General features: G+C 34.1%; 4 protein-coding genes across 7 annotated transcripts; 1 reads left to right on the top strand and 3 right to left on the bottom strand.

Annotated features, from left to right (window-relative positions):
- Positions 1–1,833: 1,833 nt before the first annotated feature.
- On the bottom strand, positions 1,834–4,543 carry LOC105801079 (uncharacterized). Of its 2 annotated transcripts, XM_052624525.1 has the most exons (3): positions 4,252–4,543; positions 2,699–3,030; positions 1,834–2,608 (listed from the first exon to the last, which is right to left on the bottom strand). In XM_052624525.1, exon 3 carries the CDS (start codon positions 2,537–2,539, stop codon positions 1,982–1,984), a length of 558 nt encoding a protein of 185 aa, XP_052480485.1. In that variant the 5' UTR covers positions 2,540–2,608; positions 2,699–3,030; positions 4,252–4,543; the 3' UTR covers positions 1,834–1,981. The 2 variants fall into 2 exon arrangements, with proteins under 2 accessions (XP_052480485.1, XP_052480484.1); XM_052624524.1 differs by lacking the exon at positions 2,699–3,030.
- Positions 4,544–5,684: 1,141 nt separating this feature from the next.
- On the top strand, positions 5,685–8,135 carry LOC105804002 (probable prolyl 4-hydroxylase 9). Its single transcript, XM_012636477.2, has 8 exons — positions 5,685–6,082; positions 6,159–6,266; positions 6,341–6,495; positions 6,603–6,705; positions 6,808–6,903; positions 7,629–7,694; positions 7,784–7,903; positions 7,995–8,135. Exons 1-8 carry the CDS (start codon positions 5,861–5,863, stop codon positions 8,079–8,081), a joined length of 957 nt encoding a protein of 318 aa, XP_012491931.1. The 5' UTR covers positions 5,685–5,860; the 3' UTR covers positions 8,082–8,135.
- Positions 8,136–8,189: 54 nt separating this feature from the next.
- Positions 8,190–11,557, bottom strand: LOC105804001 (uncharacterized). Its single transcript, XM_012636476.2, has 9 exons — positions 11,224–11,557; positions 11,003–11,147; positions 10,698–10,866; positions 10,329–10,584; positions 9,917–10,005; positions 9,596–9,772; positions 9,387–9,472; positions 9,203–9,287; positions 8,190–8,889 (listed from the first exon to the last, which is right to left on the bottom strand). Exons 1-9 carry the CDS (start codon positions 11,432–11,434, stop codon positions 8,755–8,757), a joined length of 1,353 nt encoding a protein of 450 aa, XP_012491930.1. The 5' UTR covers positions 11,435–11,557; the 3' UTR covers positions 8,190–8,754.
- Positions 11,558–11,998: 441 nt separating this feature from the next.
- On the bottom strand, positions 11,999–14,263 carry LOC105804003 (acyl-CoA-binding domain-containing protein 3). Of its 3 annotated transcripts, none has more exons than XM_012636479.2 (5): positions 13,370–14,263; positions 13,016–13,103; positions 12,817–12,920; positions 12,669–12,715; positions 11,999–12,226 (listed from the first exon to the last, which is right to left on the bottom strand). In XM_012636479.2, the coding sequence occupies exons 1-4, from the start codon at positions 13,993–13,995 to the stop codon at positions 12,673–12,675; spliced, it is 861 nt and encodes a 286-aa protein (XP_012491933.1). In that variant the 5' UTR covers positions 13,996–14,263; the 3' UTR covers positions 11,999–12,226; positions 12,669–12,672. The 3 variants fall into 3 exon arrangements, with proteins under 3 accessions (XP_012491933.1, XP_012491934.1, XP_012491932.1); XM_012636480.2 differs by lacking the exon at positions 11,999–12,226 and having other exon boundaries at positions 12,410–12,715; positions 13,370–13,887; positions 14,001–14,258; XM_012636478.2 differs by lacking the exon at positions 11,999–12,226 and having other exon boundaries at positions 12,410–12,715; positions 13,370–14,261.
- Between the last annotated feature and the right edge of the window lie 552 nt (positions 14,264–14,815).

The raw sequence follows: 14,815 nt of genomic DNA, 5'->3' as shown, positions 1-14,815 counted from the left end.
TAGATATTGACACAATTGTATTATTATAAAAATTATTTTTATTTTTAATTAATGCTTTTAACACATTTGTATTATTTTATTTTAAAACGTATTTGAATATATAACTCATATTAGATATTAACATAACATAAAAAATAGAAACCTAACAAATTAAAATATTACATATATTTAGATTGAAGTTTTAAAAAGGGGATAATATTTATATATCAGATATAAATACTAAAAATTTTACAATAGCATTTACAATTTAAAGTGAATTCATTAAACTATAAGCTATAGCATCTTTTGTTAATTCCATTTCAAAACCACTAAAATTGTTTGATTCACCGTCATCATCACTATCATCGTCGTCGTCGTCGTCATCATCACTTTCTCGACCATGCGCATTTTCTGAATCAATATTATTCTCATATGCCCAGTTAATATCTTCGTATTCCATAAAATCTGCATCATTTCGACCTACATGTTTTCGAATAAAATTGTGTATCGTCATTGTAGCAACAACGATCATCGTTTGCTTTTCAAAACTATAACTTGGCATATCCCTTAAAATGGCCCATTTTTTTCAAAACACCAAAAGTTCGTTCAATCACACTACGTAATGATGAATGTGAATGATTGAATATCTCTTCTTTACCAGATATCGGTCTACCTCTACGAAAGCCAGGTAAATGATATCGCTGACCTCTATATGGTCCAAGATAACCTTTCATTTGAGGATATCCAGAATCAACAAGATAATATTTTCCTACAAGTCATAATATAACAAACAATTAATTCAAGAATTTTTTTATAAAAATTATCAATTAAAGAACTTATACTTTATTATTTAAAAAATCACATATAAATAAAATATCTAACCATTTGGTGGGTGCGGAAATTTGTATTTTGGATCTCGAATTGCATCAAGAAATATTATAGTGTCATGTGCCGATCCTTCCCATCCAGCCATGACAAATGTGAAACACATATTAAAATCACATACTGCCATAACATTTTGAGTCGGGATACCTTTTCTTCCAATATAGGAATTCGTTCATTTGGTGGACGAATAGCCACAATGTGAGTACCATCAATTGCACCTATGCAATCCTGAACAAATAATCATATTACTCTCGTGCATATTTTTAGTTAACCAAATATATCAAACTATAATAATATAAAATTAAATTTTAACCTTAAAATGCGGCATATATCTAGAATCTTTACGTATTTGTTCGGGTATTGAGCTAAAAAAAGGATCTTCAGGTGCATTTAGATCAGTGGCCATCCTTGAAACTTTCTCAAGCACAATTGCAAAGTGTCAACTTATTGTTGATCCAGACCTTTGAAATCTTTCTCGACATTGGGAAACTTTTGCTCCGGTGCCCAAGATGTATAAAAAAATTCCCAACATTTCACTAGAAGATATGTTTCTTGAAGTTTGCAAGTTGTATCTTGTCTCCATAACTCTCAACAAACTTGTGAATACCATTTTAGACATCCTAAAATTAATCATACAACGTGATTCGTGACCATCAAGGATCTCTCGGATCCATGTCTCACCTGACTGTTTTGAATCCATGCATGGTTGCCTCAATATATACTTCTCGTAATATAATTGCATGGAAGAAGATGCAACAACAAATAATCGGTTAAAACATTCTATGCGTTGTAAAATCTCTTTCTTTTCTCTTTCTTCATCACTTTCATCACCGCAAATCGTCAACTATACTCATCACATTGTGAATAAATTTACGTTGTAAAATCATATATAAACAACTATTGATAAAACTAATTTAATAAAAATAAGTAGAACATAAATTCAATATCTAAAGACCAAACATAAACAACTATTAATAAAACTAGATTACACATAAAAAAGTAGAACATAAATTCAATATCCAAAAACCAAACATAAATAACTATTGATAAAACTAGTTTAGCATTGTCAGCTAGTCACATAATAGATATCTTTGAACCCTAGAAGATCAGAAAATTTTCAACTATCATCCATTTCAGTCTTAAGCCACAAAGCTCTAATCTTGGGATTAATTGATAAAAACATAATTCGCTTATCCTTATTGAGCAGTAATTTAAGTGCGAAAAAGTATAGCGGACTAGCTTCTAGAACTTCTTCCGACATGCTGTCAAGCATTTTGACTGCTTGTGGAATACCATATGGATCCATAACAGGAGTCAAACTAGATGTGGCTTGACTCATATTGTCAGCTGCACTGCATAATTTTTCTATTTGACTAGATAATCTTGCAGCCCCTCCAATTTGCTTTGAGGATTTCTTTATTCCAGTTTTAAAACGTGAACTTGATATCTCAGGGTTTTTCCTTTTTTGACCGTTTCCATCAATTTGAACATCATCTGAGATGTGAACATCATTTGAAATGTGAACATCATTTAAAATGTGAACATCATTTCTCATATTTTCTTCTTCATTCTCTTCAGGTATTTCGTTGTTAACATCTTCAAAAAAATCACTACGGAGTGTACCAGAAGAAGGTGCCCATGCTTTATCACCTGTTGCAACTATCCCCATGAACATTTGGTCCAACTTCGCTTCGAATTCAGGATCAATGCCCGATGTTCTAAATTTTTTAGCTTCAGGCACAACCTACATATAAAATGATAGTTTAATAACAGTAATTATCAATAACCTCATAAATAAGGAAAAAAATAAAAATATTCAGAATTATTAATGTACCTGGAGCCTACTCCCCCACCAATCATCCGATGCATCAACAGTTCTTTTTATAGGATTCCACCCTAGACACTTGCCTTTAAGTTTCTTCCAAGCTTTCTATTCTTTTTTAGGGCATCCCACCTATTTTTAAGTTGTCTTTGTGAAAAATCAATTCCCGTTTCTTTCTTAAAGATGGTCATTATTTTCAACCATCCATCTTTTGTGAAATGAGTACTAGGCCTATTGCCTTTCAATATCTCTTTAATACAAATATCACAAAATATTTCAGTCAATCTCTTATCCCACATTTCTTTCACTTTTTCATCACTAACTTCAACCGCTGAAGTACTCATCTATTATGTATACGAACAGATTCGTTTCAGCCAGTAAAGCAATCAAGAAAATCAAATGTCACATAAGTATATTTGTTTACATATGTATCAAAATTTTAACTATATGCATGAACAAATAACAGTAAAAGATATGTATGTCCTTATTCTAAGGAAACATCTATTTTTTGTATCAATTAACTATTTAAAAAATATTATGGGTGACTCCATTTTGATACACTCTCCCACCAATAATAATAGCAGAATATACACATTAGTGTTATATATAGGTATAATATTAAAATAACCAACAGAACCGACAATGCTACTCAACAAAGAAAGAGAAAGATAAAAGAAGCAACTTTTGCTTAAGTAAATGGAGTATTTCGTATAAATATTTTGGGTAAAACTTCTTGCTCAAAAACATGGAAAAATTGTCCATTGCATAGTAACTAGAGTTTTTTCGTATAAATATTTTATTAGAGGATTAATATAATTTTTCGTAATAGATTTATTATCATTAATAGAGTTTTAATAAAGATAATATATAATCCTTGTCGATTCATCATATTTTCTTAATTTCCATCAAATAGGCATCAAAGCTTATGTTAGAAATTGTTTTTAAAGATATGATTGGATGCCCAATGTTCAAGATGAGGTGCAGACTGAAGAATTGTTGCAGATAATACAAGCTTTGTGACAACAAAATGACGTGGATATTCAAATGGGCACGAATGGAGGTTCCACTTATAACCCTTGTCTTCATAGATTTTGCAAGAGATGAATTGGAAGAGCCCTAGAATTGAGTGGTCGATGAGTGAAGATCAAAAGTTGATAATTTTCATGGGAAGGGACACATTGAAGAATATTAGGATTGGAAGTCATGGTAGAAGTTTATTTTAAGTGAAAACCTACGGTTGAACCTAGAAAGGTTCTATTTTTGAAGTTGCAATTCAATGGTGGAACAGAGTTGAGGAGCAACAATCACGTCAATGAAAGTAGAAATTCAATAGTCTAGAACCAAAGAGTACTCAAACCGAATCAAATTATTAATAAATCAATTTAGAATAATATAAAAATCAATTGGTTTCTCTCTTTTATTCCTTCAATGTCTATATTTTTCTCAATAACCTCATAAATAAGGAAAAAATAAAAAATATTCAGAATTTCCCAAGACATCACTAGCAGTAAAAGAAATGTGAAAAAAATGGAGTTACCCAGACGAAAAAAAAAAGATAAACTCACCGGTGGTGGGGAGAAGAGGAACAAAGAACCAGAGGCTTTTGAGAAGTGGAGAAGAGGAACAAAGAACAAGCACCAGCAGAGGAACACCAGCACCAGCAGAGAACCAGCAGAGAACAAAATTTGGAGGAAAAAGGGTAGCCGTTGGGAACACCAGCACCAGCAAAAAAGAACCAGCAGAGAAGAACAAATGTGTGGTGTGGCTAAAAATGTAAATGAACAACCCAAAAGTTCTTTTTAGCTGGAAAAGCTAAATTTTTCTGCTTTTCATCTGCTGAAAAGCACTTGCAATAAGTTAAAATTTTAGTTCTAAATGAAATGGGTTCTTTATTGCTTTTGATGGAAAAGTGCTTTTTCATATAAAAGCCCATCACTTAAGCATAGGAGAACGGGGCCTTAGTTTTATTGGGTTGGGTAATTGGGTTTGGTTGGATAATTTTATTTATTAATTTTTTCAGTTAACTGAATAATTGGGTTGGGTTGGTAATTGGGTTGGGTAATTGGGTTTGGTTGGATAATTTTATTTATTAATTTTTTCGGTTAATCGAAAAAATTCGGTTAACCGACCATTTTCGAACCGAATTAACTGTTAACCGAAAAATCATAAAAAAATTAACCGACCCCCGACATAAAAAATTTGGTTAACCGACCGATTAACCGAATTCGTTCGGTTAACCGAATTTTTTCGGTTTTACCCGAATTATGCACACCCCTACCAGTTCTACTTTATTTTTAGCTTTTAATTTTGAAAGATATGCGACAACATTTTACTTTTATTTAAAATTTTCATTTTAAATTATGTCACATGAGATTTTACATGTCATTTAACGGTTGAATTAGCAGTTCCAATAATGGAAGGACTTGATATAACATCGATAATTCGGGAACATAATTAGAACATTTTGAAATTTAAGGACCAATTTAAAATAATAACCATAGTTTGAGGATGTCTGGTACAATTAACTCAAAATATAAAATTTATGTTTTGATAGGATGAGTTTAAATTGTATTATCCTTAAATTCAAAATAAAATTAATTATTATATTGATAATATAAATATTTTAAAATTAATAATTAATTGTTACTTTAAAATTTGAATTGCCAGTGTAGCATGGGCCATCATGAAAAGTTGATTGAATTTTGACATGTTTTTCTTTCCACAGTCCATTTGGGTGTTCTGCATGGTTTTATGGTTTCAATCCAACTCCAAATCAGGAGCCATGAATTAAGTCAATGTTTGAGGGATGTAAATTGTAAATAAACAAAATTTTCAAGTGCCCGTTAGCAATAGAACAGAGAGCGTTGCCTGCTACTTTCTGTGGTTTAATTTGACGGATTTGAAGGGTAAAAAGTCCAATGAGAGTGTGCTGGGTTGGCTGGGAATCTTTGTGCAGCACATAGTATCATAGATATCATTTCTGAGTTAACTTTGAAATAATATTAATTAAATTCTTTACTATTCATAATCCTATCCTATTGACCCAAACCAAAATCCCGTTGGCTAAACAAACAGATTACAAACACAAATCTACGTACAGATCGGCTTTAATTTCATTTCCATGCATTCCCATTCATTACTATTTCTGGAAATTCTACTTTCTCAATTTTATAAATGAAAAACTCCCGCCCTGTTTCCTGCAACCCTACAAACAACAACGTAGCTTTTAGTCTTTCAGAAATGTCAACCTCTGATTATACTCCTAAAGCTAAAGCCAAAGGCAAAGCTTACTGGCACTGGAACACTACCAAAACAAAGCTTGATTTTCCTGCTGTTATTGTTTTCTGTTGCTTCTTCTTCGTTTTTGGCTTCCTTTGTTCAAGCCTTCGCTCTCAGGTGATCTTTTCTTTTCCTCATATAATTCTTTAATGTTGTTTTCATCTTTTTGTTTAATCCGATTGTTTGGAAGTAGGTTTCTGGAGTAAGGCAGAGAGGGAGGCAGCTGCTTAATTCAGTGGAGTATGAGTTGATGGGACATGGAAAAACTGGAGATGATTCTATTTCTGTTATTCCTTTTCAGGTTGGGTTTCGTTGTCGATATTCATCGTAAATCATTCTTATCTTTATGATGTTTCATCATCTGATTCATTGCAGGTTATAAGTTGGAGGCCACGTGCTTTTTATTTTCCGAAATTCGCAACTCTGGAGCAATGCCAACATATAATTAACTTGGCAAAACCATACCTTGCACCTTCCAAATTAGCTTTGCGGAAAGGGGAATCAGAAGGTCCACAGGATGTTAGAACAAGGTATGTAGGGGTTCCAACTTTGTAGGTACGCTAACTGTTTGATGTTGTTTGTTGTAACAATGCTTTTTTTTACATAGCTAAGCTAAAACTTCCTTGTTAAAACACAGTACGGGCACGTTTCTTAGTGTTTCTGACGATCCTACCGGAGTTTTGGACGCCATTGAAGAGAAAATAGCAAAGGCTACAAAGCTTCCAAGGACTCACTATGAGGTAACTTGAAAACAATATTTACTGCTTCCCTATTTGTCTCTTTCAGACCAGCTTTGGTTAATTGGTCTTACGTTGTTGGGGGGATCAATGTCATGGTTTTAGCATTTTAATGTTCTGCGCTATGAGTTGGGACAAAAGTACGATTCACATCTTGATGCGTTCCCTGTCGAACAATACGGTCCCCAAAAGAGCCAAAGGGTATGTTATGTCCTTGCTTCTGCTGCTTTTTCTCTCTGTATTTTTAGGGGCATTAATAATTCGGTCGGCCACCGAATGCATTATATTAAGTTCGAAATATAAAAATTAAAGAATAGACTTAAAATTAGTTGGATTTATACAAATTATTATAGTGAACTTAAAATCATAATACATCTATATATTTTTAAACTAATAAACAAATAAAAAGTAAAAAAAAAAGAAAAGAAAAGAAAGAAAGAAGCCCTAAATGTTTTTCTTCCCATGTCAAACTCAAATCAGTGTTGGATGGGACACCAGATCATTTTCTATTCCTCTTTTGACTATTTTCTTTTTCCATTTCATCAATCATCACTCAAGTCTCATTTTTTTTTTAATATAGTACTTGTTATGATGGTTTTAAATTAGTGTTATTATTGTGTAATTTGTTTTTTTAATTAAAAGCAAATAAAAATAATATTGCAATGGTATTTTTTCATGTTTCAAATTTATTTGAACAAAATGAAAAAATGTAAAATTTTAATTAATTCAATTAACCGTCCTTATTAACTAAAATTATTTCGCTCAATTAAAACATTTTGAAATTTTTTATTCGATTAATTAAAACTTTTATGATTTTAATTAATTCAATTTGGGTATTAATCAAATCAATAATTTAAACACCACCTATGTATATGTATTTTCATTGTTTACATCATAGATTTATGCTGACCTAGTTACGAAAATAGGTTGCTACCTTTTTAGTATATCTGTCAGAGGTTGAAGGAGGAGGGGAAACTGCATTTCCATTCGAAGTAAGATTTTAGAATCAAAACTGATGCTTCTCCCATTGCTCAGTTGTTGTTTCTGACTGCAATATATAAATGCTATGAACAATGTCCAGAATGGGTTGAATATGGATGGAAGTTATGATTTCAAGAAGTGTATAGGTCTGAAAGTGAAGCCACGCATCGGCGATGGGTTTCTGTTCTATTCATTGTTTCCCAATAATACGATCGATACGGTACCCATTTTCTCCACTATTTGTATGGCTGCAGTTTTAATATTTGTTTGTTAATTTCACGTTTCATCATGCTGTCAATGTGCTTTGGCAGGCATCACTTCATACCAGCTGTCCCGTAATCAAAGGTGAAAAATGGGTGGTTACGAAATGGATCAGAGATCAAAAAGATTTTTTTTAGGGATCGATCCCTTCCCATCAGTCAAGTTGTCCCAGAGTTTTTGACTGGCTTCTCCTCATATCGCCATTAACTTTTCCAGTTAGTCTCAATATGAACGCTTGTTTCACATATGGTTATTCCTTTTCTCATGTAATTGCTGAAAAAAATTAGAATCAGTTTATACAGACTTCTCATGTACATAATATCAAAGCAAATAATAATATTCTCAGAAGTATGAATTAAGATCTAAGAATCTATCTGAACTACACTGTTCTTGGAATGACTTTAAATACTGGGTGAAATCTCAAACCTGCTTAACACTGAGAGGCCCTCTGCTACATCAATCCACCTTTCAACTGCACCTTCAGGCAAAATTTCAAATGCAAAACATATTCACTTGTATTAGATATAACACAAAACCTGCAGGGTTTGATGGTCAATTGTTACTGGCTGAATTACGGTGTTGCTTGTATTTTCTTCCAGAGTGATCTTGCGAGGTTATTGCGATAACTTGGCTAATCCTTCAAACTGTTCTGCCCTTTCATCTCTTTTGCATAGGTTAAATGCCTCCTTGCATATGATTCACTAGAAATTTGAAGGTCCACGATAAAGCTGTTTGATCCTTCAAATTGATCGGCCATTAATTATAGATTCCAGTAAACCATCAATGCCAGCAAAAATGGGAAATGGAAAATCATAATTTATGCCAGTTTTGATATGGTTGCTTTCCCAACCGCTTCAAAACATACATGCAACCAGCTGCCGCGAACAATCCAACCGCAGCAAACGCTATCACTTCTGAATTCTCAACAGTCCTATAATAGCCTCTCTGCAACATTACGAAGCTAGACAGTTAGTTCATTAGGAAAAACAGAAAATTTGCATTATTATCATATTCCATATTCTCCCACAAGATTCAGTGAGTGCTCATGTCCAATTTTCCTATCCTCAAGAGCTCAGGTCTAGGGATAAACATTGTCAGCCCTAATTCACAATTCTTAACCAAATTATTACAACAGCAGATAAAAAGGGGCAGAAGAGGTGTATCAGGTTTCATACTGCCATTTCCCCTCTTTCCAGTAAAATGAATCATCCATGAATATAGAATGTGCACGGATGCATAAATTGGGTCAAGGACACACCTGCATCAGAATAAACAAAATTGCAGCATTTGTTGGAGCTAGGGAAAGGCTTATCATTCCTCCACGCAACTCATTTGGCACATACCTAAAAAATAATGATTAAAAGCACAGTTACTTAAAACTAAAATTTCACAAATAAGAGGCATGGTGTTGAAAAAAACGACTTCAAAAACTTGTAATGTACATGGTCCTCAATCTTGCAAGTGAAGGCAGAATTAGGCCAACGCAGGCATGGAACAAAAAATACTGTGTCACCAGAGCTCCAATTTCCTGCAATCCAAACCACAGAACTCTGAGGCTATGGGTGGACTAAGAACAAGTGTCCCTAATTTTTATATATATATGATAATTTATATATTTATTGAGATAGATATAGAGGCATAGTACACATACCTGGTAATCAAAAGCTATTATAGACAAAAGAAGACCCTGTATGATAAATGCATAAACCAAGCAATCCTCAGTTCGAAGTGGTGCATTAATAAACCATGGGAACAGTGTACTTCCTAACATCCTTGCCCCCAACACACATGGATACATCAACCCTAGATACACTTCTCGACCATCAGCCTGTAACACATGAAAAAATTATCTTAAATTGATAGGTTTCAAAGACATAAAGCTTCCAAGATGACAAGTTCAAAACTTAACAAAAAGAAATAAAAAAACTGAGAACCAAGCAAACATTCTTCTCAACAAAAGATATGATCTTACCACCAGTGTCGGGGCCCAGAGAATCCAGAAAACTACTATGGAGAAATGAAGGCAAGATTGTGCGCATGCTAGTAACCATATCCTTCTATCTGCAGAACATAAGCAGTTTAGCTAGTCAAAACATTTTTCTTTTCTGGTAACAGTATTCCATCATACAATTATGTAGCAATCAAACCCATCATCACCCGTAAAAGAAATTTAAAGGAGAGTGAACTCAGGAGCAACTCCAATCTAAAACAGTTTCGTGTATTTAATCATGGGAAACACATTTAATACTATAATTCATAGTGTTTAGTAACAAATCAAGCTAATTTCAAATGGCTGCTAAAATTGCCATATTAAAATGTTCAATGTTACAAGAATGCTTCCATGAACAAATTAAAAACAATTAATGGAACTAGAAAATTCTTACCACAAAGGATATATGAGTAAAAGGACACTTTATATTCCTTAAAGGTCACTGTCTGAGGACTCCCACCATAAACTCTGGAAATACAGATAATGCCTACTATTGCCGTAAGAATAGCTGCAGTGGAAGGACATGCAATTTCTTTCTCCAAATTACCACCCACCATCCAATTGCTCATCACCTGACTTCCAATCAAAGCCGCGGACTCGAAAAAAGTCATCAACCAAAATGTTTCATTCAAAAGATCTTGCCTATGACCCTGAAGAAAAAAACCCAAAGAAAGTTGATACCATTATGTTCAAACTTGTCGCTTTTGGATTGCAAACCGAGGAATGTATCAACAGAGAGAACTAAAAGTATCTTTGCACCAACCTTGTCATGTTCAACAACAGCCCATGTCTCGAAACTGGAGGAAAATATTGATGTTGCCAAAGATAAACACACATTTGCTACCCAAAAGCTAGGACTTGATGTAATCCTCTTCCATATCCCAACAACAAGGTGAAAGATATAAAACACCAAACAAGATTTCTTTCGACCTCTACATGAATGACAAAAAATAAAGAAAAAATAATCAAAACTTTCAGATTCTATATCACCCAACGATTCATAAATAAATTGGGTTAATTCACTGAAAAAAAGGCAATAGAAACATGGAAAGATTAAGTTTTACTCACATTAAATCAGAGAGAAGGCCTAAGAAACTACCGACAAAAAGAGCAGCTCCAAATCCAATAAGCATAAACGTCACTGTATCTTCCTTGGTAATTCCATAGTAAACCAGCTCAAACTCTCCGTACACAGACCATAATCCTTCCAACACTGCGAAAACGATTATGTAGAAATCAGATAAACTTTTTTTCCCTTTCAATTCAGAAAAAAAGAAAAAAAAATTTACCTGAGGCGAGGGAATAGAGAAGGAGAAAGTAACGTTGGAAGCGGAGAGAAGAGGCGAAGGTTGGGTGGTCGTAGAAAGGAGGTGATTTAGTAGGGGCGTGCTTGGAAAGGTAGAAAGGGAAGAGAGAAAGTGAGAAGAAACAAGAAAGGAAAATGAAGATGTAGACGGAAGAACTAGGTACCCAAACGGAGCTTTCGATTACAACGCCCATTTCGATCTCCGACGGACAAACCCTAGATCGGATCGGAGAAAAGTGACAAGTGAGAAAAGAAGAAGAGGTTGGATCTTCTGGAGTTTGAAATACGCGCCGTTTTACCGTTCCAGAGGATGCTATAAAACGGTTCGTTTTGATGTCATTAATAATATTTTCAGCCTCAAATATTGAAGCAGCGAAGATGGGCTGCCTGTCTTCGAAACAAAAAGGTGTTAATGTAAAAAATATTAAATATTAATTTTATTTTGCAAAACATAGGAGATATTCAAATTATTGCTTTTAAATTTTATCTAAATTTATGCAAAATACGGATATATTGGATCCAAAATTCATAAACAAAACTTCTCAACTTATTTTGATTATATGCCGTTGAATCACACAATATGCATCTATAAAACAAACCAATTATGTATATTTTTTTAATGTTATGTCTAAAATATTTCGTTTTCTGCATAAATCTAAATTTAATTTTAAATGTATTTACTTTATAATGGAAGTAAATTGGATCGTTATACTCTGCTTGCAAGCAACTCTATGCAAGTTAGGGATTCAATCTAATAATAATAATAATACGAATCAGAACACATATTCTTTATTGTTGACAGAGGAACATCTAACGAATCAAAACATCAGCCCTCTGGGATCTGAAAAGAATTAGTTCTTTAGTGAGAAATAATAACTAAGCAGAAGTTCCAGAAAATCTTGAAGAAACCCCTCTTCATCCATGGTTGTTTGAAGCTGGGAGATGGGTGATGGTTGATGATGAGCCAACCAACACCAGATGTCATCCTGAATTTGTGAACACAAGTTTCATAAGGACTTGATATGACTGCATGTTTGATAGTCATTTGGTTTGGTTTGGTTCGCCTGAATTTCCCAAATTTGGCATAATATTTTGATAGCATATATTGTTTAGCTTTACAGTGTCGACAAGTTCAAAGCCACCTGTCTACATATTCACAAATTCTCCTCTTTAAATTAAATAACTACATTCCAGTTCCAGTTTGTAGCTTCTGATTGTTTGGGATGATTCGGCTTAATGAATCATCCTAAGCTGTTTCATTTTCAGACATGAGTACAATATATATGAAAAACTTAAAAATTCGACCAGCATATACCCCCAAGTCCGGGGAGCAAAGTATGGAATCATATGCTGAAATTTCCTCCATACTGTTTAGCATTGAATTTGATACTAAGAATATATACAACATAAAACATCAACATGCAATACCCTTTCAAGAAGTGTATACAGCAGACATTGTCCCCTCATTAAAAGTCCTGTAGGAGTTGCACACCAATGAAAAAAAAAAAACGTAAGCCGAGCGAGAAAAGTTGGATTTAAGAATAATTGGTCTGAGCCAATTATAGATGAAAGTTACCTGTAGGAATCCACAGATATTGCTTGGTTTGCTGGCATTGTTTTAGCATCCAAAGGCAGCTTCCAAGGTGCTTTGACATCTGCAGAATGCTGTTTACTCTCCCCCTGCAACACAAACAAACAAGCAAAGCAACATTTATGGTGAACCCTCCCTCGATGCAAAATCACTGTAGACAGCAAATTGGTGAAAGCGAGCTTACATATCCAGGGATGCTTCTTGAAAGAAGGGTGATATATTGCTCCATGGCTGCTTCTGGACTCATGTTCCCAAGTCTTTTCCAGGCATTCCTGTCACAATGAAAACCGGTTTCTTCAGATTCTTAATGAGCCACAAAAGCACATTCTCCATGCGGATTACACCTTACAATCTGATTCCATTGTCCATAAGATTAGATCTGAAGCGAGGTAATACTCTGAATGTCAATGTACTTGTGGATTTTTAGCTGAGACATTTAAATCAACCTTATATCTAATCCTCATTTACAGGACTGCAGTTAAGAATAAAAAGCAAACACTTGAAGGGCTTTTATTCAAATTCAGAGGAGAATTTTTACCATTTTGCACGAGCAGACAACTTGAATGCCATAGGATGAGTCTCAAGGCAAGGCCCTTCAGTGGCAACCTTTTGGAGTCCATATAATTGCATCTTTAGATTATCGCCAAGTTTCAAAATTTGATCAGCATTGTTTCTACTTTCCAAAAAACACACTGCAGCACCAAAATCCTTCTCCAATTCAGATCTTTCAATCCCCTCCCAGTCGTCATCAGATAAACCCTTGTTTAAGCAATCTTCCAACACCTCAATCTCTTCTTCATCCTCTTCAGCTAATCCTATCTCAGTGGTTTTATCACCAAAATTCTCTTCACCAGAACTGATTTCTTCAACAGTTACCTCTGAGATTTTTGTTGGTCCATGACTATCATTCAAACACTCTTCAAGGGTACCCTTTTCTTCCACAGATTCACCTAAAGCATCAAACTTTACAACTTCTGAAACAAACCCAATTCCCTTTTCACATTCTAGAACGCATTTTTCGGACTTATTTGGGACCTCCATGCATCTTGAAACAGCCTCGAGATGTTGATCAATGACAGAAGACAACGAAAGAAGCTTAGCAATAATAAATGAAAGAACAAAGGAAAGAGAAAGAGTAAACAAAAATTCAAGTAAAAGCTCCATGCTACCTTGGTTTATGGTTAAGAATTGGGATGAAAGGAAAAAAATAAAAGAACGAGAGAGATGAAGAATTCTGGCGTCTTTATTGTCGGTTGAAAATGATATATAAGGGAATAAGAAAAGTGGGATTTTGAGGAGCAGAGCAAAGTATATTCTTGTTTATCTTTTTTTGGGGTGTTTTGGAAACTGCAAAGGGCGGGTGTTATGGCCAATGTCAAATGTGTCGGTTCCTGATTCGAAGGAAGAAGAGGGAGAGCTGTATTTTTTAAAAGGACTCTTCCGCTAATTGCCTTTTCTTTTCTTTTTTCTTTTTTTACTTACAACTTTGGGACCTAATTGGACAACAGTGAATATTGTCTATTATACTTTCAATTTTCTTTAATTTCTTCTTCAGACCATGATTGTATTTTTTATTCAAGTTTGAGTTAGAATTTGATAGGATCGGAATGATAAAATTGGAGAATGGGATGAGTTTTAAGTTGAATTTACTTTTGACATTAAACAACTGATTCAAGCTTATTTACAAGCTCAAAGATTAGACATGTTCAAGGTCTTGTCTGATCCCCTGACCTTGTCTTGTCCTTTTGATGTTACCATCAACTCTGGCGCTTTTTGTGTCATTAGCATAGAAGATCCTTCGTGGCAAATGGCATGGAATGGCAGCCCCCAGTCCCAGTTTGTCGAAGCTATTAACTCAATAGCCAAAAAGAGAAGTAACTCTCTATAAACAGCTTGGCCTTAAACTTACACAGGAGATGATGGGTAAAAATACCATGGAGGCAATGTATTACTATTCAGATTTTATTTTATTCTCTCTACTTAA

This window comes from Gossypium raimondii, chromosome 11 (genome assembly GCF_025698545.1).
Source record: "Gossypium raimondii isolate GPD5lz chromosome 11, ASM2569854v1, whole genome shotgun sequence".
Classification (NCBI taxonomy): Eukaryota; Viridiplantae; Streptophyta; class Magnoliopsida; order Malvales; family Malvaceae; genus Gossypium; species Gossypium raimondii.
Note: the sequence above shows the minus strand (reverse complement) of the source record. Positions and strands in the feature narration are given on the sequence as shown.